At 54.5% G+C, this 24,058-nt stretch overlaps 1 protein-coding gene and 1 long non-coding RNA gene across 8 annotated transcripts in view; one reads left to right on the top strand and one right to left on the bottom strand.

Annotated features, from left to right (window-relative positions):
- The window catches only part of VWA5B1 (von Willebrand factor A domain containing 5B1), a 57,247-nt gene extending 37,628 nt beyond the window's left edge, over positions 1-19,619 (top strand). The window contains exons 14-23 of one of the 7 annotated variants that reach the window (XM_049106176.1): positions 472-662; positions 3,796-3,873; positions 4,394-4,595; positions 5,087-5,407; positions 8,466-8,603; positions 10,980-11,111; positions 13,370-13,444; positions 14,059-14,128; positions 14,410-14,527; positions 16,019-19,619. In XM_049106176.1, coding sequence (XP_048962133.1) covers positions 472-662; positions 3,796-3,873; positions 4,394-4,595; positions 5,087-5,407; positions 8,466-8,603; positions 10,980-11,111; positions 13,370-13,444; positions 14,059-14,128; positions 14,410-14,527; positions 16,019-16,525 — 1,832 coding nt within the window. In that variant the 3' untranslated portion in view covers positions 16,526-19,619. Of the gene's footprint in view, positions 1-471; positions 663-3,795; positions 3,874-4,393; positions 4,596-5,086; positions 5,408-8,465; positions 8,604-9,092; positions 9,288-10,979; positions 11,112-13,369; positions 13,445-14,058; positions 14,129-14,409; positions 14,528-14,617; positions 14,766-16,018 lie in introns of those variants that run through there. The other 6 variants (XM_049106175.1, XM_025447157.3, XM_049106184.1 and 3 more) reach the window with 6 other exon arrangements.
- The window catches only part of LOC112659925 (uncharacterized), a 122,652-nt gene continuing 101,512 nt past the window's right edge, over positions 2,919-24,058 (bottom strand). The window contains exons 5-10 of the long non-coding RNA XR_007408689.1: positions 22,781-22,896; positions 20,548-20,675; positions 17,754-19,533; positions 6,181-13,595; positions 5,113-5,376; positions 2,919-3,538 (exon numbers count right to left, since the gene is read on the bottom strand). This is a non-coding gene — a long non-coding RNA (uncharacterized LOC112659925). The remainder of the gene's footprint in view (positions 3,539-5,112; positions 5,377-6,180; positions 13,596-17,753; positions 19,534-20,547; positions 20,676-22,780; positions 22,897-24,058) is intronic.

Raw genomic sequence — 24,058 nt, 5'->3', positions numbered from 1 at the left:
TGGAAGAGATACAACTGGCCCTAACTCTGATAGAAGAAGAGTGACAGGGGCCACGGGGAAGTTTAATAAGCTTATTAAACTACAGGGTCCCAAGGAAAGACACATTGGTAGAAGATATCAACAGAGACACAATGAGGGCACCGATTCTCAGAATAGGAAGGAGAGAGGAGATTCCAGGCAACAGAAACTGGCTGAGCAAAGATGTACAAGCGTGACCCCTAGAAAACACACACACAATTGATTATTTATCTGGTATGTTTGGAGCACATAGTACATTGAAAAAGAAGGACAGTAGTTGGGCAGGTGGATTAGGTAAGGCTTGGAATGCCAGGTGAGGTGAGACACCTACAGATATTTCAGCGGGCAAGCAGCGGGATGATGCAAGAAGTTTCCAAGCAGGAAAGGAGCATGCAGGCCCCTCCCTCTTTCCCCACTGTTCTCTACCCTCTCCCCTGTCACCACCCTACCCAGGTCTAGACTTCTCCCAGCGACGACGGGCATATAGCACCAACCAGATCACCAACCACAAGCCCTCCCCAAGGGCCCCCACAGCCAGTGATCCCACAGTGCCCGCCAGGAGATACCCACTTCGGAAAGCCAAGCTGCAGGACCTCACCAACCAGACCAGCACAGATGCCCCGTGGTGGCAGATTGATTTGCAGGTACCTAAGAAGAGCAGGTTGGAGCTGGGGGAGACCATAGATGGGGAGAGAACTGTGTCCTGCTTTGGCCACAAGGATGGAACCTGTCTACTACTACCACAAAATGAGCGTCTTCCTCCTCATTTTTCTAGATCTTCATCTGTGTGACCCCCTTTCTAATAATGGTACCTAGTGGTCAGTGACATCACCCATTCTCTGTACACCACACTTCCCAGCTGGCAAAGAGCATCCTCAGCTGCACTCATTTGATTTTATAGCACTCTGGGAGAGGCAGGAGTGGGGAGCTGGCCACCCCCACTCTGTATAGATGTGGAAACTGAGGGCCAGAAAGGTAAAGTGGCTTATCCAGGGTCACACAGCCAGTCAGGGGATTGCAACCGAGGACCCTGTGCCTGCAAAGCCCTCGCTTCCCTCCTCCCTCACACTGCACCTTCTCTAAATCCCAAGGGTTGTACATTCACTCCAGGCAGAGATCATCTCAGAGTTAGAGCCAGAACAGGACCAGTCACCCACTGTTCAGCTAGACCAGAGTTTCTCAGCCTCAGCACTATTGACAATTCTTTGTTGTAGGGACTGTCCTGTGTATTTGTAGAATGTTCGGCCGCATTCCTGGCCTATATCAACCATGATAACCAGAACTGCCTGCATTCATTACCAAATTCCCCTGGGGAAGAGGGCAAGATCACCAGATGGAGAAACACTGTCTTAAACCAAATCGGTGGTTGTTATTATCTGCATACCTTCTCCCATTTTTTTTAATTTTTATTTTTTTATGATAGTCACAGAGAGAGAGAGAGAGAGAGAGGCAGAGACACAGGCAGAGGGAGAAGCAGGCTCCATGCACCGGGAGCCTGATGTGGGATTCGATCCCGGGTCTCCAGGATCGCGCCCTGGGCCAAAGGCAGGCGCTAAACCGCTGCGCCACCCAGGGATCCCTCCCATTTTTTTAAGAATGGGCTTCATGTAGCTTTGTCATTTTAAGTCAGGGTTTCATAAAAACAGCCTTTCACTCTCCCACTCCCACCCACCACCACCATCCCTCCCCACCTCTCCTAAGCTCTTACACTCCCAAAGGGCGGAGATATTGCCACCTTGTCCCCAGGCCCCTCTCTGTGCTTAGCCAGGGATCACTTGATGCAGTTGGAAGACACTGACCATAGAGTCAGGTGGGCTCTGCTCCTCAAACATGTTGCTTACCCTCTCTGAGCCCCAACTTCCCCATCTCTGAAATAGGGAGAGTAGTTTGTAGAGCTGATTGAGCTAACTGTCATCAGCAAATATTGATCGGGAGCCAATGTGAGTGGAAGGCTTGCAGGCAAAGGCTGATAGGAGGTGAAAGGCCTGGTGCAGGACCTGGTAGATACAGCAGGTGTCCTTTAAATGCAACTCTACTTGGTGAGAGCTCTGGGCAGCTTAGCATCTGTTCTCTCCTTTGCTTCTGGCCCATCTTTGCTCATGTCTCCCTGATCCCCTGCTCAGCTTCTCCAGTCTGATTCTCCCCAACACACTTGCACAGATGCACACACATGCAATGCACGCACACACATGTATACCCTCCCTGCAGCCACTGGCTGGGTGAAGGCCTGAATCTTAGACTAATCTGTTGTCATGGAAACTAGCAGCATCTGCTTCTCAGTGTGCTGGTGATGGTGGGGCAGGGGTGAGGGGAATCCCAGTCTCTGATGGGAGACAGGGATTAAGGATCCCTTGGGATGCAGCAGCCTTGGCTGGGTACCAACTCCTATTGAGGCAGTCCTACCAGTGACTAGTCCCTTTCTTCTCCCACACCCTTGTACCATCTCTGGGGCTTCAGGCCCAGAGGAGACAGGAAGGAGGACCCCAGCCCCTGCCCTAAAGGAGCCCCCATCTAATGGAGATGCACAATCCTCTTCCCAGTAAATACTTGATAGAGTTGAGAAGGCCTCGATGCTTAACTGTCAACCTGAAAACCTAAGAGGCACTTTTTCTGTTTCACCTTGCAAGTGCCTTTGTCCGGCCCATCCCCTCCCCCTACCAAGCATATGTGTTCCTGGAAGCACAATATTCATTTTTAATTAGTTTAATATTCTTTAATTACAGAAGTAATACATAGAGTTTGCAATGAAAACCCTCAAACAGTTCAGGCAGGTATAAAGTAAAAATATACCCCTTCCCTTGCCCAAACCCACTGATTTTCAGTGTTTCCTCCCAGAAATACTACAAACACACACACACATGCAACATACATATATGCTTTGAATAATCACAATACAAATCTCCAATTATATCCAATTATTATTAGATATCTCCAAAATCCAAAAGCAAATCTCCAATGTACTCTTTTAATGTCGTTTTAATTCATTTTTTTGGCATACAGTAAAATTCCTCTTTCTGGTGAACAGTTCTGTGGGTCTTGACAAACGCAGAGTCATGTAACTATCTATCTCCACAATCAAAATGCAGAATGGTTGCAATTTACTTTTTAAAAATATGTTTGATCTTGGACATCTTCCCACACTGATATGAAGAAATCTGCCTCTTTCATTTCAGTGTTTGTTGTGTGGCATTCCATTGCGTGGATCTACCCTAACTTATTTGTCAACCCCTATTGGGGTGCATTTTGAAAGTGTCCAGATATTCAATTTTACAAACAATGCTGCAACAAATCGACAGTATGTGCACATAGATATTTGCATGCTTGTGCATTTCCCCAGAACTTCTAAAAATGGAATCGCTAGGTCAAAGGAACTTGTACACATTTAGTGTTTATAGCAGACTGCTAAAGTGTCCTCCTCCAGGTGTGCATCAGGTCACACTCCCATCAACAGTCCATGAGACAGATCCTGTCTCCCCACTGGCCACAATGGGTGTCAGCAAACGTATAAATATTTGCCAATCTGGAAGATGGAAAAAAATCATATAACTTACTTTAGAGCAATGCTCACGAGAAAGAACATTTATTCATACTTTTATGAATTTTATTTATTGGATACTTTTTCTGTGAGTCAACTATAGATGCCCTGAACTCAAAGTTTACCTCCGCCCCCCATCCCAGTGATTTGTAAAAGCTTTTTCTTGAAAATGATTCTTTGTCATGCATGTTGCAGATGTATTTCCCAGTTTATTCCTTGCCTTTTGGTGTTTTTTGTACCAGCACAAGAATAAACCCACAACACAGAAGAGAAGGTCCAGAAATAAAACCAATGTACATGAGAGCCTTGATAGGATAAAGGTAGGGAATCAATAAACCCTAGAAACTCAATAAATGACTCATATTTAATAAATGGTGTTGAGATCTGTACTACTCAGAAAAATCAAGGAAAAGGTTCCTATTTCTTTATACCAAAATAAATTTCATGTGAATCAAAGATTTAGGCAAACAAAAATAAATCAAAAAAATTCTAGAATTTTTTTTTGAGTGGGAAAGACCTTTTAAGCATGACATATGAGAAGACATAAGGAAAAGGCTGATAATTTTAGCCTCCTCCCAACATACAAAGTTTTCAACTTTATGACAGAAAAGTGGGTTTAGAATATTATCCATGGTATGTGATTTTTCCATGGTTTGGACTTTATCCATGCTTTGGGATTATTTGTGTTGATGTTTCTCAGGGGTAGTGCACAGTAGTTTATGTGTCCTTGGGTACTTTAGAAGGACCTGGGGTGTCCAGGAAAAGTGCTGTGGCTAGGGGTGCAGGGAAGGGGACAGCCACCAGGAGCTCAGCCTCCTCCCTTCCCTCCTGCACTCCTAGCCCTTGTTGAACAGTGGTCCGGACCTGAGCCAGGGCCCCAAACTCCGGGGCCCAGGGGCCCGCAGACCCTCTCTGCTGCCCCAAGGCTGCCAGCCCAGCCTGGCCTCCAACCAAGAGACCCACACCTGGAGCCCCATGAAAGAGCTGGATCTTGGGTCTAACCTGAAGCCTGCCTCAGGCAGCCGTAGCCCCGGGGACCTGGGTAAGTGCCCACAGGGTCTAGGGCCTGACTGGGGACAGGGAGGAAATCTCCCCTGTAGCCCAGCTTCAGATGATAGGACGGAGGGCAAACGCCTTCATCTGGGCCCCTGGTGGGGATGGAGAGGCTGTTGCTCATCCCTGCCAGAGAACTTCTCCAATCCCACTTTTCCCTCCTCAATCTGGCCCTTGGGCTGGCTGTGAGGCTCCCAGATGTCCTCGTGGCTGCACTCTTCCCTGCCCAAGTGTCCCCACCCCACCCTATCTGGCCACCAGGTACTGGATTCCTGGTAGGTGGGTCTGTCCCATTTGGGGGACAAGTGCATACCATCCAGTTGCCCTAGGGAAGGATTCCTGTGTTCCTTGAGGTGGAGGGTGGGGGCAGAAGACTGGATTTGCTTGGGATGTCTGCGCCCTAGGGAGGAACGACATCCCTGGGGGTTGACCCTCTGTGCCCCAGCTCAGAGCACGGCCTGGTTGTCCCTCTGCCCGCAGAGCCGTCCCATCACCCTTCCACTTACGAGACGGAGACGTCCTCGGACTGGGAGCCCCCCGCCGGGGCTGAGACCGAGGAGCCCATCAACCCCGGCAGGCCGCCCACCCCAGGCCCGGTGCTGGGCAAGGCCGTGGTCAAGGGCTTGCGCGACAGCCAACGTTTGCAGTGGGAAGTGACCTTTGAGTTGGGGCCCCCCGGCCCGGAGCGGGGACGGGCACACGACGCCGACCTGTGGAGCGAGACCTTCCACCACCTGGCGGCCCGCGCTATCATCCGGGACTTTGAGCAGCTGGCGGAGCGCGAGGGCGAGATCGAGCAAGGTGAGCTCCCTGGCCTGCCTGCCAGCATCTTCCCGACCGCCTCCCGGAGCCCCTCCCCACAGCCCCCCCCACCGGCCCATCCCCCTCCTCCTTGGCCACGCCCCCTCCCCACAGCCCCGCCCCAGGCCCATCCCACTCCTCCCCTGGGCCCCGCCCCCTCCTCACAGCCCCGCCCCAGGCCCATCCCCCTCCACCCTGGGCCCCGCCCCCTCCTCACAGCCCCGCCCCAAGCCCATCCCCCTCCTCCCTTGGCCCCGCCCCCTCCTCACAGCCCCGCCCCAGGCCCATCCCCCTCCTCCCTGGGCCCCGCCCCCTCCTCACAGCCCCGCCCCAAGCCCATCCCCCTCCTCCCTTGGCCCCGCCCCCTCCTCACAGCCCCGCCCCAGGCCCTTCCCACTCCTCCCTGGGCCCCGCCCCCTCCTCACAGCCCCGCCCCAAGCCCATCCCCCTCCCCCTTGGCCCCGCCCCCTCCTCACAGCCCCGCCCCAGGCCCTTCCCACTCCTCCCTTGGCCCCGCCCCCTCCTCACAGCCCCGCCCCAGGCCCTTCCCACTCCTCCCTTGGCCCCGCCCCCTCCTCACAGCCCCGCCCCAGGCCCTTCCCACTCCTCCCTGGGCCCCGCCCCTCCCCTGTTCCGGGCCCCGCCCCCTCCTCGCAGCCCCGCCCAACGCCCCGTCCCACTCCTCCCACCACGTCGCCCCCTTCTCCCCGCCCCGGGGTCCCGTCCCCACCTCCCACCCCGCCAAAGGCCCCATCCCCCTCCAGGCCCCCCACCTGTGATCTCTCCTCCCCTGGCTTCAGCAACTTCCTTCTTCCCACAGCCTTGCCATTGTCTGGTGCTCCACCGCTCCTCTCCCACCGCTGCCTCCTGGTGCCTCCCCTTTGCGCACCTTCCACCTCCCCCTACACACACACACACACACACACACACACTCTCTCTCCAGGGCTCCATCCCTTCCTTGATCAGCCCCCAGCCCCCAGCCGCCTCCCGCGCCAGCCCTGAGCTCCTCCAGCGCTCCCACCCCGACCCGCGATCCGGTGATCTGTCCTCTCCTCTTTTTCCTTTTTCCCCTCTGCTGCTGTCCCGCATTCTTTCTCACTTCCCTGGGCTTCTCTTTACAGCGCCCCCTGTAGGGCTCCAGAGACAGAACAATGGGGCCAGCCCTAATCCCAGGGGACCTGCTCCCTGGGGACCACACCTTCTTAGGAACCCACTAGACCCAGTTGGTCCACGCACTCATCAATACCATTTATCGATTTTGGATCATTTGGGGCCAGGTTCGAGGCTGAACGGTGCAGTGACCATCACAATTCCCACCCTAACTTATGACGCGGACTAGCAGGGAAGCTGACAAGAATCAAATAACCATACACACAATCCATTGAGTGCATTTGTCCTAAGTGCTGTTAAATACAGGGGTTCAAGGGGCACGTGGATGGCTCAGTAGGTCAAGCGTCTGCCTTCAGCTTATGTCACGATCGCAGCGTCCTGGGATGGATCCCCCTGTGGAGGGGCCTCCCTGCTCTGCCAAGAACGGGCTTCTCCCTCTCCCTCTGCTGCTCCGTCTACTTGTGCATTTTCTCTGTGTGTCAAATAAATAAGTAAATAATCTTTTAAAAAATACAGGGATCCAAGAAATCCTATAACATTGGGGGCAAACTTTCTTTTCCTAAGACAGTGACTCCTGAGATCACAATGGTGCACAGTTGGAAAATAGATTGGTATAAGTATAGAGACAACTATTTGTCCTAAGTTTGTGCTACGTTTATATAATAACATATTGCTTATATTTTACATTATTTGTACTTCTGTATAATACTTTTTTTTTCAATGAGCACCTCACCTTACAGTTTACAAAGCCCTTGTACCTCCTTCACCTCCTTGGCTCCTCACACAGCCCTCTGGAGGCAGTGAACCACAGAGACTGCTCACCTGTTCCGAGGGAAGAGCTTGGGCTTTGGGGTCAGATCATCCTAAGTTCTGATCCCAGGACCATTACTAACTCTGTGTGACCCTGTGTTCTCCACTCTCCCGCTCAGGTTTTCAATCTTCTCTGCAAGATTGTCCCAGTGGGCCGGACCAGTGGTCCCCACTCAGCCAGGGGACCTGTGAAATCCTGCAGCAGTGTTTTCTTGTTTTCTTTTTTTTAAAAAAACATTTTATTTATTTTTAGAGACACAGAGAGAGAGATGCAGAGACACAGGCAGAGGGAGAAGCAGGCTCCATGCAGGGAGCCTGATGTGGGACTCGATCCCGGGTCTCCAGGATCATTCCCCAGGCTGAAGGCAGCGCTAAGCCACTGAGCCACTTGGGCTGCCCTGCAGCAATGTTTCTATCAGATAGCTGCAAAATGAAAATAGAGAACACATAAAGGTGGCATAGAGGTTTTGGGGTTTTTTTTAAGATTTTATTTTTAAGTAATCTCTACACCCAATGTGGGGCTCGAACTCACAACCTCAAGACCAAAGGCAGCATGCTCCACTGGCTGAGCCACCAGGGGCCCCTAGAGGACGTTTTTCATAACACTCAAGTTACTTAAGGGGTGTAACTGTCTTTTTGTCCTAGATGTCTTAGCTCATTTATATTAAAATATTCTTATTTTAGGGGCAACTGGGTGGCTCAGTCGGTTAAGCAGTTAAGCATCTGCCTTCAGCTCAGGTCATGATCTCAGAGTCCCAGGGACAAGACCCCTGTCAGGCTTCTTGCTCAGCGGGTGATCTGCTTCTCCCTCTCCCTCTGCTCCTCCTCCCCACCCCCCACTAGGGCTCTCTCTCTTTCTCTCACTCTTGCTGTCACTCTCTCTTATAAATAAGTAAGTAAATAAATAAATAAATAAATAAATAAAGTAAAACGTCCTTATCTTATGAAGTGATGATGGAGGTTAATAATCTTGGGGGCAGGGGCTGATGTCCTTAATTGGCAAGTGGGCAAACCCCTTGATCTTAAGGGCTTTTATGTGATCTCAAAGATGGGGACTACTGGTCTAGCCCTTCTTTCCGCTTGCCCAACTTCTGTGTCAGCGAGGCCCTACACTGACCCCCAGCTTCTCCCTCCGCAGGGTCCAGCCGCCGCTACCAGGTAAACGCTGTGCACACCAGCAAAGCCTGCAACGTCATCAGCAAGTATACAGCCTTTGTGCCTGTGGACATGAGCAAAAGCCGCTACCTGCCCACCGTGGTGGGGTACCCCAACTCTGGTAAGGCAGATAGGCACTTTTGAGGGCCAAATGGCTCCCCCTACCTTGGCTGGCAGAGGGGAACTGGGACACAAAGGAGCACAGACCCGCAGAGAAGGGTACAAGGAATGGCTTAGAAGCAAAAAGGCCTCTGGCTGATGATTCTGTCCCCATAGGGTGGTGGGTACGTGAATCCCCATCCCGCAGCTCTGCAGAAGGCAATGAAAAGGGACCCCACCCCCCTTTTCCCGACCAAATGAATGTGACTTTATTGTATTTTTTCAGTTGGGACAACGTGTGTGTCCTCTGTAGGAAATTCCAAAATACAGAAAGACATAAAATAAATAAAAGTGCCTGGAATTGGCAGGCATCCAGAAATGAGCACGAATCACCTCCTTGGTGTGACCATCCTTCCAGACTTCTTTCTATGAATATCTACATGTCGAGAAATCAAAAGATCATTTTTCATGGATTGGATTATACCAATATGTGCTATGTTTTACAAGCCAGGGGTGTGGAAAAGATCTTTCCATGAAGGTCAAGGTCTACCAACACCTTAATAGCTGCGGTGTTTTCTGATTTCACCATCAATGAGACAGTGTTCCAAAGCACTTTATCTCTATCAAATGACTTAATCCCCAAAACGGCTCTGCAAAGTGGATGCTATCATTACCCCCATTTTACAGATGGGAAGATAGAGGCGGAGGGGAGGTAAGTTAATTGCCCGAGGTCACCCAGCAGTGAGGGGCAGAGCCAGGCCTTGAATCCCGTGGCCCCCTCCGGAGTCTGTGTCCCCCCCCCATTCTTCCCACTGCCTCTCAAGGTTTATCCAAACCAATTCCACCAGCCTCCCTGTCACTAGACCTTGAATTTATTCTCCCTTTTGATTATTGTAAATTATGGTGCAAAGAACATGGTTATGCCCCTGTCTGCTTATGTCCTAGGGGTTAATTAACTCTCAGAAGTAAGATTGCCTACCAAAAGGCCCGCTCATTTACAATTGGCAAATATTTTGCCAAAAGGGCCCTGCCCCAGAGGTGGTTCCCAGGGTCTGCTTTCACCAACACTGCAGGCCGCTTGTCTTTCCAAACGCTGCCGGGCTTGTAGGCAAGGAAAGACTCTCCCTTTGGAGAACATTTCAAGTTTTTTGGGGCGATACTTTTCCTAGGTGCAGAAACTAGAAGTACTTTTTCTTTCCTGAATTACATATTGCCATATCCTCTGCAGCTCCTTTTTTTTTCTTTCCTTTTTGTTTTTTTAGCAGACCTCCTAAAAGAATGGTTGAAAACAAAATGTGCCTCTCCTCCGTCCTCCTGTCTCCCTCCTCCCCCTGCTGTTTTTATCTGTGGAACCAAAATAATCAACGACCCGTTCCCTCTGCGGGTTGCTTTCATTTCAGGCTCTGGCCAGCAGCCCAGACTGTTGCTCCACTGGGCATTCTCATTCACTGGGCTTTGTCATCCCGAATGACATTCAGGATGTCTCTTTCTCCCCGCCCATCTCCCACCGCCCTCCTTGTGTCTATAGCCCACAGCCTGGAAGGGTCAGGCCTATGTCTTAACCTAAGTCCCACAGCTCCGTAAGACCCAGATCAGTACTTCCTAAAGTGTGTTCCAGGAAACCCGAACCCTAGTTCCATGTCCTGCGCACAGCCATTCAGCACAAAACTAGGACGTCCCAGCTTAGGAGATACGTTTAGGAACCACTGGGTTAAATGAAGCGCAACACTTTTCTTGATTGCAGAACTTGTCAGAGCCTTTAGTATGTTAGTATACATCAGGAGGCTCAGAGAACCGACTGGAGTTTGCAGCTTCTTCCAAACTTACCTCTCCTTAGAACTCTTCGTTTGTTTTGTTTTTTGTTTTTTTTTTTTTTTAAGGAATAGTTTACATTCCAGTGTTCTCCAAGAGTGGGGTTCCCCAAAACACACTTGAGGGTGCCAGAGCTTCATCTCTCTTTATTCATCCCCTCCCCCGTTGGTGAGGCCCTAGGACTTCAGGGACCTGCCCTGTGGGAGGGGACCTCAGTCTCTGAGACCACAAACTAGAAGAGAAGGAAAATGGGATGTTCCAGAGAAAACCAGCCTTTTAACTAACTAGAAAACACTGCTGCTTCCTGAGCATTATCTCAGGTACAGCAATAGCATGTACTTATCTTCATTTTCCGGATGAGGGAACTGAGGCACAGAGTGGCTAGCACCCCATCCAGCTCCTAAGAGATGGGGATGAGCCCCAGGTCTTTGGGGCTCCAAAGCTCATGGTCGCACCTCGTAGGAAGTTGTTCTGCCTCTGGACAAGTGACCGACTGCAGGCAGACTCCTTCCTGCCAGCCCTGGCGGAGGGACAAAGGACTGACATGACTGTACCCATCTGACCCCTCCTCCTTGTCCTCCTGAAGGTGCTGCGTGGCGGATGGTCAACTCTCAGGTCCTGACCCGCCAGTGGAGGGGCCCCGCTGCTGGCTTCGGACCGTCTCAGACCCTGCTTGGGGAAGACTCGGCAGCAGGAGATGGCAGATTCCAGAACCTCTGTAAGAGCTGCCTCGGGCGTGTTCTGAAGCTTGGGCCCCGGTTGGTGTCCAAGGCCCCCTGGAAGCCAGGCTCTGAGTCTGCACTCCGGGCCCTTGCAGGGCCAGGACGAGGCCAGGCCTCCCGGGCTCTCTGAGGCTCAGCGTGACCCCAAAATGCCACCGTTAGCGCTGCCAGGAGGGAGCCCGCGCCCCCACACCCTCCCTCCGCCTCTCCGCATTCAAAGTCTGCCAACCCCAGGGGCTGTTCCCTGACTCGGATCTCTTGAGTCCTCCCCAGCACCGAATGCCAGGAAACCTAATAAACAAGGGGAAAATCGAGGAGCAAAGAGGCAGTTCCATCTGCTTGGGTCCCACCATCTGCTTCTCTCAGGATTCCCAAAGCTTCCTTTCTGCCTTTGCCTGATTTCATTGTGCTTATAGCTTGGGTCCTGAGGCTTCCAGGACTGGACCCTTTTGTGGCCTGACACTCATTCTCGGGATAGCTTTAACCCTCTGTGTCCTGAATGTGTGCGTGCCTTTTGGTCCCACCAAAGACAGCCTAACTGCTGCACCAGTCCTAACCCCTCCCTTCCTGCCCTCTCATGTTCCGTGAGGGCCTCTTGCCTTCTTCTGCGCTTGGGAAAGACATGAGAAGTCCCACCTGGCCACTAGGCCAGACACCCAGCTCATAATTTTTTACTTGGGGGGGGCCTCGAAAGTTCTCACAGACATCGATGGGGTAAAGAAGTGTGTGAGGGGTAGAAGAACGTGTGAGTCCAGAATTTAAAAGCACAGCCACTTCTTTGGTCCCTCAGAGCCTCCCAGACTGAGGCGGGGAAGGCTACTGCTGGAACCCCTGAGCCAAGCTGGGCTTCCAGTCTGGAAGAAATTTCTGTCTCCCTTTTCATTTCTGCATGGCTCAGTTCTTGGTGGCCCATGGCTTCCATCAAAATCACAAATCCCAATGTTTTTAAAGATTGATTTATTTATTTTCAGGGTGGGGAGGGGCAGAAGGAGAGAATGAGAATCCTGAGCAGACTCCCCACTAAGCCAGAGCCTCATCCCACGACTCTGAGATCATGACCAGACCCAAAACCAACAGTCAGACCCTTAACTGACTGAGTCACCCAAGCGCCCCAAATCCTTTCTTTTCAACTGACCTCTGATTCACACCCAAGTGTGTGTGATTTCTAAACTCTTATTCTATCCCAAGCCTTTTCGGTCCCCAAGGATGATAAGAGCTAACACGTCCTGTGGGTTTTCTCTGTGCTGGGCGCTGTTCCAATCATCCGTGACTCCTCACAACCATCTGACACAGTGGATGAGGAAAGCGAGGCCCAGAGAGGTGTTAAGTGACTTAACTCACTGTCACACAGCAGATACGCGGTAGAGCCAAGACCTGAACCCGGGGCCGTGCCTGGCTCCAGAGCCCATGAGGTTCACTACTGGCCTCCCGGCTGCCTCAGTGGCTCTGCGTTCAGTCCCTAATTCGCGGTGGCCCTGTGCCCCAGCCCCCGGCGACAAACAGAGCTTCTGGGCCGTCACAGAGCCACTGACAGTCTCGGGGGAGACGAAGGCTTCGATCAACATTTGCGCAGGAAGCCTTTTCCATATTTTGCACTCTTCCCTTGTGGTATATTGCCCATCAGGGCCTAGCCCTGGAAGTGATAATCGTGAGGATGATCACCCCAATTCTGCACGTTGAACAAACCATGTGCAGTCAGTTTGCTCAGAGCCCTCTGACACGTCGGTGCCGTGTTACGGTGGCTCCCGGAGAGCTGGCACGAGCCCCTCAGTGAGGCACAGACCTAGTGAGCTGATGCCCGCCTCTCCCCGCACCCTCTGGCCCCTGACCTGCTCCCACATCCCAGCTGGCTCTGCAGCTCAGGGCCTTGGGGAGCACTGACATCGGGCCAGGCACTAAGTACTCTGTGTGCATGATCTCCCCTAACCCTACAACGACCCTGTGAGAGACCTACTCGTATCCCCGGTTTCCAATCTAAACTTATAAAGGGGGTCACTTTCCCGGGGTCACACAGCCGCTGGTGGATGGGGGAGTCGGGATTCGAACCCAGGCCTACCTGACTCTTCTGGTGGAGCCATGGCGTTCAATCTTTGGCAGATGAAGGCCCTCGTAAGCAGGAGTGCAGACCCCGACCTCGCTCTCGCAGCCCGCCCCCCAGCTCACATGAACTCGGACCCTCCCTCTCTTTGGGGGAACAAGAGGAAAGAAAGGGAGGGCCGGGGAGCTCGGGCCTCACTGGCTTCGTGTGTCGTAGATGTGGAGGAAAGCCCCACGGCACCCTTTGGCGAGACCACGTCCCCGGGCCGCGACAAGTACGCTGCTGCTGAAGGTGAGTGGGCAGGCGGCCGACTCCGTCCTTCACTGAGATGGTGGCGGTGATCCATCCTTGGGCCAGGAGAGAGTCTTAGCCCAACAGAGTCCTCAGTGGTTCATTTATTCCTCCGAACATCCTTCTGTGAGATTCATAAGGTATCCTTAATCTAAAGACGTGGAAACTGAGACTCAGAAAGGTGAAGTGACTTGCCCAAGGTCACACAGCAAGTTAGTGACAATCAGACCTCCCGACTCCCAGCTGAGGGCCCTTACACCACCTCACCCTGCTTCAAGCCTCCAGCAAGCGATGTGCCAGGGAAGGAAGCTCATTGTCCCCGCTCAGGGACGAGGGGGGCTGATGTGAAGCTGTCATCACCCCCACGGGCAGCCTTCCAGAAGACCCAGCGGCCGCCAGCCAAGGAAACTTGGAGGCCTGTTGCTTACACATGGGCAGACAGTTCACCCTTCCCCGCGGCACAGGTCAAAGCAGCCCCGCAGCCTCACGGTTAGCTCCGACCCTAGGGATGTAGGCAGGCCCCTGCCCCTCTCGGGTCTCTGTTTCCCCGCTGGGCGGAGAACAGTGGGACAGCGTCATTGTCAGGCCCCAACTGTCATTCTCTGGCTCTCCAGGTCCCCTGCGCAGTCTGGCCACCAATACCCTTTCTTCCTTGAAGGCCTCGGAGACTCTCTTTGGATCCAGGTACGTGGGCTCCCCACCCGAGGCAGGCTATACCACCACCTGCTTTCCCGGAGCGATCCCTGTAACTTACTGAATGACTCGGGACATGCAAGCCTCCCCACCTTCCCGGGCCTCAGTTTCCCCAACTGTCAAACGAGGAGGTTGGAGGAGGCCATCTGTCACAGGCCTTCTGGCCCTGACTTTCAGAGGCGGCCGAGTGGGTGCCGGGGGTGGGGGATGGGATGAGCAGGGATGCCCACGGGGGCAGCTGTGGCCACTCTTCCCCGGTTCCACCCACACAGGCTCAATCTGAACAAGTCTCGGCTGCTGAGTCGAGCAGCCAAGGGCTTCCTGAGCAAGCCACTGACTAAGGCTCCGGAGTCAACCCCGGGGAGCCAGAGCTTCGACTACGTCCCGCTGGTGAGTGCCCCAGACCCCAGGCCTCAGCCCCCAACACTCTCCGAGGGACCTTCCCGTGAGCCTCCTGCCCACCCCTCCCCCTTCACAAAGGGAAGAAGATCTAGACCTTCCTGCCCACGTAGCCAGCAGGGCAAGGGCCCAGGCCCAAGAGTGTTGCTAGAAGCCTGCGCCAGCATCACGAATATTCTTTGCAATCTGCTATCTTTGCTTTAAAAATCCACAGGAATTTTGCATTCTACTCTACCATCTATGTGTGTTTATTTTCCAATACATAAAAATAAGCCTTGAAATAGCTCACAAGTGAGTAAAATTAACACCCCGGGGACATGCACCATGTTTAGCAGGTGGCTCCGCAGACACCCCAGCATGCTGTGGCAGGGTGAGAAGCCTAGGTCTGGAGTGGGTGTCTCTGAACTGAAGAGCAAGCGGGCCTGGCTCCACCACATATGAGGCCCAGCAGGGCTTGGGGATCAGCGGGTGCTGGGAGAGGTGTGAGCTGCACGACACAGCCCCAGTCCCTGTGTGCCCAAGGCATGGTGTCACTTTGAATTTCCAGATATCTTGGGCAGCAGAGCACTGTGCCTGCATTAAATATTTGCTGAGCCAGGCACAGTGCTAGACCCTGGGAGACAACCTTGAACTGGATGAACAGTCCCTGAGCTCATGGCACCAAGTGTCCAGTGGGGCCATGGCCGAGGAAGCAGGCAATCCTGATCCTTGGGCTCTGTGAGAGCAGAGGTCAGGTTTGGTGGGGGAGATGTGGCCGCCGGGGGACACCTACTCCAGGCTTGACGTCAGGGAGGCATGAAGCCTGACTGCCTGAAGAGTGCGACGGTCAGACCAACACCTGAAGGGTGAGGAGTCGTGGCCGGCAGTGTAGAGAGGAGAGAGCTTGGGGGGCAGGGGGCTCAGGGGGGAGAGTCCAGGACCAGCCAGTGCTCTGGAAATCACTGATTCTATGAGAAACTTGAAGTCACTGAACTGACGGCCTCCAAAGAGTGCCATGGTCTGTGCCTTACAAAGACCCCCCAAATGCAGGAGAGAGAAGGAGTGGGAGAGGGGGGCAGGGGAAAAAAGTGGAGGCAGGGACAACAGCGGGCGGCAGCTGGTGGGCAGCAGAGATGGGTAGAAAGTACACCTGTTGGGACTGGAAAACTGATCGATGTGGAGGGAGGTGCAGGGGAGCGAGCCGTCCAGGGTCTGCTGGATGGGAGTGGGCAGCCCCAGTGGCTGAGCAGGGCCCACCTGCACAGGACAAGAGGCAGGTTTGGGGTGAAGATGTTGGGTTGGGCTTGATCGGTCTGCAGTGCCCGTGGGGTAAACGCAGAGATGCTCAGTTGGCCTGGGTCTCCTGCAGATCGCCCAGGCAGGAGGGGCAGGCTGGGGCGGAGGGCATGCCTGGGTGGGCTGTGTGGATTCAGGCTTTTGTATGGCCTGGGGCTCCACAGGCTAAAAGGTTTGAGGCCCACTGAGGGGCTCCCCCACACACAGGTGTCTCTGCAGCTGGCCTCCGGAGCCTTCCTGCTCAACCAAGCCTTCTGCGAGGCCATCCACATCCCCATGGAGAAGCTCAAGTGGACCTCGCCCTTCACCTGCCACCGAGTGCCCCTCACTGCCCGCCAGCCTGAGTCTAAGACCCCAAGTCCCCAGCTGTGCACCAGCCTCTCGGCCCGGCACCCCTCCTGTGACGGCTTCTCCCCGGAGCCTCTGGCAGAGGGCAAGCCGGGCTGGGAACCCAGGGCTGTCATAGAACACACAGGGAAGCTGTGGGCCACGGTGGTGGCGCTGGCGTGGCTGGAGCACAGCTCGGCCTCCTACTTTGTTGAGTGGGAGCTGGTGGCCGCCAAAGCCAACTCGTGGCTGGAGCAGCAGGAGGTGCCCGAGGGCCGCACGCGGGGTACGCTCAAGGCGGCTGCCCGGCAGCTGTTCGTGCTCCTGCGGCACTGGGACGAGAACCTGGAGTTCAATATGCTCTGCTATAACCCGAATTATGTGTAGTGGCAGGGAGGGAGGAGAGGGAGGGGACATTGCAGCCTGGCGGGGGGAGCTTTGGAAGCAGTAGCCAATATACTGGTTGCTAGAAAGAGCCCTGGACTGGCAGTCAGGAGGCCTGAGTTCAATCCCAACTTTGCTACCACCTAGCTGTGCAATTTTAGGCCAGCCCTTACCCCCCCGTCTGGCCCTCAGTCTCCCCACCTGTAAAATTAGTGCGTGAGGTGAAGGAGTTGGACTAGATCTCTAGAAGCTCCAAAGGTTCCTCTCAGCAGGACGTCCAGGCGGCCGAGGGGCGGGGAGAGAGAACATACAGTTTGGACCCAAGTTCTCTCTGGAGGAGGGTCCCGTGGGTAAAGCCCCCCTCAAATAAAAGGGTGGATGAGCAAACCCCAAGACTGCTAGTAACCAGACCTGCGAGCTTGCGTCTGGGCGCAGGAGACCACCTCCACCTGCTGCCTCGTCTCCACCCTGATGGTCCGGCTCCCCGAAACCCCACTTACAAACCAACTGGAGAGCCACCCTTCCCAACATGTTACAGAGTCACTCGGGGGCCTTTGGAAGCCCTTAGTATATTTTAGTTCGCAGACTCTGTTTAAGAAGAGGAGGCGGGGAGGACCGGGGGGGTCGGGGAGACACCCTGCAAGCTGAGATGTTAAAACTAAGCTTCAGTCTGGGCAAAAATAGTCCAAAAAGAAGAGACATGGTCGCAAAGCCGCTGGAGAAACCAGGCAACACCTGAAATAATTTGCCCACTTTCAGGAATTGTGCAAGGCGAACGCTGCTTACTCTGAGGGGCTCAAGCGGCCCCTGCCTCGGCTGCATTCTGGGGTCCTGGGGGGCCTCTTTGCAACAGAACCAGCACCCGGCTGCAGCACATCTGGGGGCAGCCACTTCAGCTGGGAGGGCAATTTATTCAGAGATGAAGGACCCTTGAATTGTACAGCAGAGAGCCCCTGGGGGCTTCCCTCTCTCAGGCCCTCCTGTAACACCCCCTGGTGACAGGCACAGCCTCAGCTTCCCTGGGGGCTGGCACCCAGCCGTCTCTGCCCTGAAGACTCCTCTGGAAATCCAGCGGCTTGGGACCTCAGTCTGAACCCGCACACCCCCGCTCTCCAAGGCCTTAACGTCTCTTCACCAAGTGGTCCCTTGGGCCCCAGGGCCCTGGCACAAAGCCCCCACAGATGTCGCCCCCCTGCAGGGAGATCTGGAGGTCCCCGCGGTGCAAACTGACCTGTGGAAGGGCTGTGGGCTCTGGCACGCGTCCCAGCCTCACGAAGACTCAAGAAATGCCCGGTCTTCAGCCAGCAGGGACTGAGGGGGAGAGCGGCTCCAGCAGGACGCCCTCCACGTAGAGAAGAGGCAGGCCCGACAGCATGTGATGCCCTGCCCCCCGCACAGCCTGCACCCTGGATGCGGAGCCCTGCCCTGCCCTCCTGCTACCCCGCAAAATCTCCCAGGAGGGGCTCTCTCCACACGGGTCCTGCTCTGAGGCTCCGGGAACCCGGTGATCCATCCCCAAGGGACGGGAAGGGGCCGGAGACTTCATATAAAGTCCTGTCTGCTGCTTGGCTGACTGTTCTGCTTTAGAATCACCCTCTGGGGAGGAACCCAGTGGGGCAGTCACCAGCACCCTGGCCACCACGACCCCAGGCAGGGCAGGATGACAGTCTGGGCTGTTGGCATAAAATCAGCATCACTGGGAGGGATAAGGGTTGTAGGCTGTCTTGCTCAAGGCCTCAAGCAGGTGTGAGGACAGCCTTGGCATCTCCCGACACACCTTCCCGTGCAAAAGTAACACTTCTGCAGCTGTGTAGCCAGTAGCCCAAGCGTCAGGGTAGGGAGAGGGGCGGGTGTGACATCCCCTCCTTGGCCCACCATTAATGGAAGTAGCTGTTGGGCCGAGAGTGGGAACGCCGGGCACTGGTTTGGGCAAGCGGCTTCCCCTTGCTGGGTGCTGGGTGCACTGGAGCTGGGAGGCTTCTAGGCTCAAATATTCCCAGATTCTCTGCCTCTGAGATGTTAACCTCTTAGTGACCATGGACTCGCACTCACTATGTGACCTTGAACCAACTGCTTGTGCTTTCTGGGCCTCTGTCCTCTTACATGATGTGGTCGGACTGGGCCATCCAGCCTCTCAAGTCACCCGATTCTAGGCCTCCACCCTCACTGTGGGCAACGAGCAGGGTCAAGGTGACCCAGCGTGGAACTGGAAGGAGTAACGGAGAACCCAGTGAGGTGGTGGGTGTACAAACCCCCTTCTCCAGGGAATCCCCCCGGATCCTGCTCCAGCCGCAGCTGCTGGAAATCAGGGCAGTTCTGACTGCCCAAGCAAATCGCTGACCTCTGCACCCCCAGCTCCCCTGCCTAGCACCCAAGGGGGGCAGAGGAACAAAAATCTTCATTGATATCAAATAGCCCAAGAGCCCTGGGGGACATCTGGATAAGACGCATTTTTGAAAGACCTTCGGAGGTATCGAGACGACGCGTAGTCTCCGGAAATGGCCTCCAGGATTGCCAAGCCCAGAGCAGAAGGGACTAGCTCTAAGGAGAAGATAAGAACCTTAGGTAATTATCACACGCATTTGAAGCTGAAGTGGTTCCAGAAAGTCTCAAGAAGGGAAGCATTGCTCCTGCAATTGGGATTCACTTGGAATTATCTGGGGGGTTTTTTGTTTGTTTGTTTGTTTGTTTGTTTTGTTTTGTTTTGCTAAACTAGCCTTTGCTCTCTAGGTCATGCAAAAAAACATTTATGCCCTGCCTGGCTGAAGAATCAGGAGAGTACAGGTGCCTAATGGCACTGTCAGCAAAGGCTGGCCCCCAGTGGGAGGAGCACTGGGCAGAGCCGGGGACTTTCAGTGCAGGTCGGGACTCCACCAGTGTGCTGTGTGACCTCTGGCAAGTTGCTTGCTTTCTCTGGGCCCTGTTTCATCTTCTGTAGCATGAGGTTACACCCAATCGGCGTTTCCAACAAGATTCCTCGGTTGCTGTGTGAATTAGCAATTCATGAGAAACTGTCCGGCAGGCAAATATGTTGGGAAACACAAGGAAAACAGATTTCTTTAGGTCAAGACGGACTCAGAGGCATGAATATGTAAATATGTATTGTCAGCCTCCAATGAGGTGATTCAGAAGGTTGCTTCTCCCCGTCCCCCCGCCTCCCCTTCCCCCCTCCCCGCCCCCCCCCCCCACCCCCGCCCATCTTTCAGTTGGGAAAACACTGGTCTAGATTTCCCTTAGGGATCTTCTCAGGCGCTGATGCTCAAAAAGCCTTCTTTATGGAGAGCCTCCTGGATGCCGGGCACAGGGGGGCAGCATGGTGACCAGGCTGGTGTTCCTGTCCTTTTGGAGCTGGGTGAGCAGCACCTGAAGAATGTCTGCTCCATGAACCGTCCCCCCACTCCTGGGCAGAGGGGCGGGTATGCCTTGACCTGCCACATCCCCGACCCAGGGTCCTGCCGTGTGTAGGTGTGGCCTCAGCCTGTGCTGTCTGGCCGTGGTTTGCACTAGAGGCCAGCCCCTGAGCTGTCTGACACTGGGGGCGTGCTAGAGCTGCACGAGGACGAGGACGGGGACAGGGACGGTGAGGCCGAAATGGAGGCAGCGTGGGAGCCTGGCTGGAGGGCCTGTGGTGGGGAGTCCCTGCCCCAAAGTGTCCCAAGGGCCCAGCCCCCTGGCCACACACAGGGCAGAGTCCTCCCTCCGGGCCCCCGCGGCTGAGATCAACTCCAGATCCGGGAAAAACTGGGCCCCACACATAGGCTGGCTTGCCCTGGATTTGAAAATAAGCTTCAGCTTCCGGCTAGCCATCCTTCCCCGGCCTGTGGACAGAGGACATCCACCGTCCTCTGGTGCTGTGATGGATGAATGGGGTACCTGCTTGGGGGGTGGGGGAGTGGTAGCCGGGGTTCATCTGCTCTCTAGGAGGGGGACCTTCTGGCCGGGGACCCCTAGTGAGAGGAAGTGGGGAAAGAGGTCTCCCCTTGATCTGTGTGCAGCCAGGCCTGGCAACCGGCCTCCCCACTCACCTGCCCCACTAGAACCCGGTGACCCAAGCACCTGCTGTCGCGGGATGCAAATGCTGCTTTTCATTACTTGCGGATTGCAGCCTCTCCGAGTGGTCCCCAGACACGAATGCATTCTGCACCCTAGTGCCCTGGGAAAGGAGAGAGAAGAGCATTGCTACACCAGCGACGGCTTGCGTGTTCACTGCCATTGGCATTTGAGAGATTTTTTTTTCCATCAATCTAGCAAGGACTAGGGAAATCAAGCCCCCCCGCCCCCCATGGGCGCATTCCTCAGCTGGAGCATGCTCCACAGCGCCAGAACAAAAATAACCAGGGCAGGGGCGTGTGTGGCATTTTGCAGCTGGATAATCTGATCTGCAGAGAAGCATCCTAAGGTCAGGAGCTTGGCAGCAGCTCCCAGCCAGGCTCCCAACCCCCTATAATGGAGCTCCCTGACCTGCGCCTTCACCCAGGGCCCTCCCCCTGGCCTGTTGGCCTTGACCTCTGAATGGCACCACCTGACAAAGTGGGGTTCCTTCTGTTCATGCTGCAAACCTCCTCGGCTCGGAGCCAGCTGTCTTGAGCTTACAGCCGCTTCCTAAGGCAAAGCGCCTCGCCTCAATGTGGTCGAATGTGGCGACACTCGTGGTGTAGTTTCACTATTTGCCCAGGTGGCTTTGGCTCAAGTGGCATGGCCGGTGCTTGTCCCCCTCGGAGCCTTAAGTGCCTACAACGTGCCGCCTATCCCCTTGCCTGCTCACCTGTGATGTCCCCACAGTGCCTGTGACACTTCTTGTTCTTAGAACACCCGTCGCCTTTTTCCAGCAGCCACTCGTGCAGAACACTGTGGAAGTCCTGGATGCCAGTCATCTTCTAACCCTAATAACTAGCAAACCACGCCCTGGGGCTGTATGACCATGTCTGTTTTCAAAGGAATGGCTTCTTTGTAATTGGTGGCTACTGCTCTCTTAGAGGCGTTTAGCTCATAAGAACGAATGAACCTGATAATACCACAAAATTATACTTGCGTCTGCTCTTTTGTTCTCAAAACCAATACTTGGCTCTCAAGCTAGTGCTTCAGTGATCTGTTTGCCTTGCTGTATGGTCACATCTGTCTTGGTTCGGGATCACCCCTCGGGTGACCAATCGTCCCTGTTTGCCAGGGACTGCGGTGCGGGGCGGTCTCAGGATGTGGGACCTTGACTCTTAAAATTGGAACACTCTCAGGAAAATCGGAGCAAGTTGGTCGTGGAAGAGCCCCCCCTCTCTCAGAAGCAGAGCTTGAGATAAGGATTCAGTGCAAAGAGTGTATTTGGGTGATTCCAGGAAACAGCCTTAGGTAAGTGAGGAAGTAAAATAGCAACGCAGAGGACACCATAGTGGGAATGTTATAAGCAGGTTACTGCTAGGAGTGCGGACTTTCATCCCACTGGAAACCAGAGGAGATGCATATATCCAAGCTCATGGAGAAGGAATGAGGTGTGTGTTCCAGCTGCACTCAGTCACTCGTGGAGGGTCACTCCTAAGAAACAGCATTCGCTCCTGGGCACTTCTGGCCCGCCACAGGTGCCCCAGCTGGGCTCACTTCTGCAGCTAGAGAAAGCCACCAGTCAAAGAAGTACAGGTATTGGCAGGTGTCCAGCCCACGTGCACCAGGGACCGAACCAGCTGTGGGGGTACAGCCTGCCACCATGGCTCTGCACAGCTGCCTCCCATACTTCAGGTTTCCCTCCGAAGCAATCAGTGGTCACAAAATATATTTATTTGGAAATCATCACCAGCTGCCATTTTGTCTCAGAACCCACACAAACTGCCCCCAAAAGCAAACCTAAGTCATTTGGAAATCTTTTAGTGGCTTACCTTATTTTGCTTACTTCGGTCGTCCCTATGCAGCCTTCAGGGAGAACAGGTGACTAGACGGGAATTCCCAGTAGGCCAAAAACATTGCTGTGATGTGCTAACAGCCCCTAATAGGAACCATTTGGAGAGCCAACAGGCTGAGACCAACAAGGCCAACAGAAATATTGCTCTCGGGCATGGTCCTCGCAGATGACTTTCAGCTGGGTCACAGGCCATTGCTGAGACAATGAGCCCTTTCTCTGACCTGCCACCACGACTCTAGGCTGCTGGGGGACCTGAAGGCCCTTTAGCACCTCACTGACCTATAAGCAGGCCTGCCCTCCAACTTTAGAAGAAAACTGCTTCTTTGTTTTCTCCAGTTGTACACTGTGTAAAAGCCAGTTTGTGTGTGTACCTGTGTGTGTGTGTGTCCTGCTGGGGCAGCAATAAGGGTCTCCTAGCCCCTCCGGAGCTATGCAAAGCATACTCAGGAAAGCAAGACTTAGGACCGGTAGCTTCTCTCCAGGAACTCTGTGGAAGGAGAGAATGAAGGGAGACCAGGGGTTCAGGTCTCTGGGTCTCCTAGGTCCTCTTGTCGTGTGGTTGCCAGTTTCCTCCAAGGCACTACTGCCTCCTGGGAAACCGGAGCTCCCTTAGGCTTAATTCATCTTTATCCACGTCTGAAATGGGGAGAAAAGAGTATGTTGAGTCCTAGCCTCCTAGCCTAGCTCTGCCCAGCTGTCTCATCCTGTCACCCAGCAGCAGCTACCCTCCTTCTCATCTGAGCATCACTCAGAATCTCCCAATCATGAATCCCTCCTGGAAGCATCCAGACCACCCACTCGAAGTCTAGCCACCCCCAGATCCAGGGTTTCGAGAAAGAAAGGGACACATCCTCTTTGATATAATGAGACACAGGTCACCTGTTGGGAGAAGGTCCTCTCCTAGCCCGGATCCTCAGGGCTCCTGAACCTCCCGTAAGATCCGGGATGGGTGCGGGGAGTTGTCTACGATGGCTCCCTCAGCCCCTCCAAGCGGAGCTGACCACCGTCTACACTACCCTCAAGCTCTAAGACCTTGCAGGTCGCAGATATGGGCCCTCCCAGACGCTGGCCCAGGTCCCGCCAATTCTTCCCTCCTGGCTTAGAGTCTGGGGCGGCCACAGAGCGGGAACCCCCAGGGGCGCAGAGCCCGCGGTGCTGTTCTGGGGCCTCCCAGCAGAGGGCGCTGCGGGCATGCACTGCCTTCCAGGCCTGGGCCTGCAGAGACATTTGGGAGGGGAGCGCAGCGGCAGGGATGAAGGGAGGCTTCAGAAGCTATTCCTGTCCCCTGTCAACAGCCTTTTTTCCCTGCTAAAAATGGGTGATTCGTGATGGCTAGGAAGCCCACTGAAAGGCGGTGCCGGTCACGTAGTCACCCGTGAGTCCAGGCACTGGGCTAGCTCCCCTGGAACGGGAAAGGAGCTGACTACTTGGGCCTCCCCTGCCCTGCCCACTTCTCCTCCTAGCCACCCTATTAGCACCCCCTCCTTCTCCAGACTCGGGGAGAGCCCACCTCCTTCAGGAAGCCTTCCCAGGCCTCCTCCTGGCAGCGGCTTCTTCCGGGACACTTACTAGTGTACACACGCACGCGGGTCTCTCTCCATCGGCCTGGGAGCTCCCAACCGTACTTGCTGGTGTCTCCCAGGACAGGA

Source organism: Canis lupus, chromosome 2 (genome assembly GCF_003254725.2).
Source record: "Canis lupus dingo isolate Sandy chromosome 2, ASM325472v2, whole genome shotgun sequence".
Taxonomy (NCBI): domain Eukaryota; kingdom Metazoa; phylum Chordata; class Mammalia; order Carnivora; family Canidae; genus Canis; species Canis lupus.
This window is presented reverse-complemented; position numbering and strand designations above follow the sequence as displayed.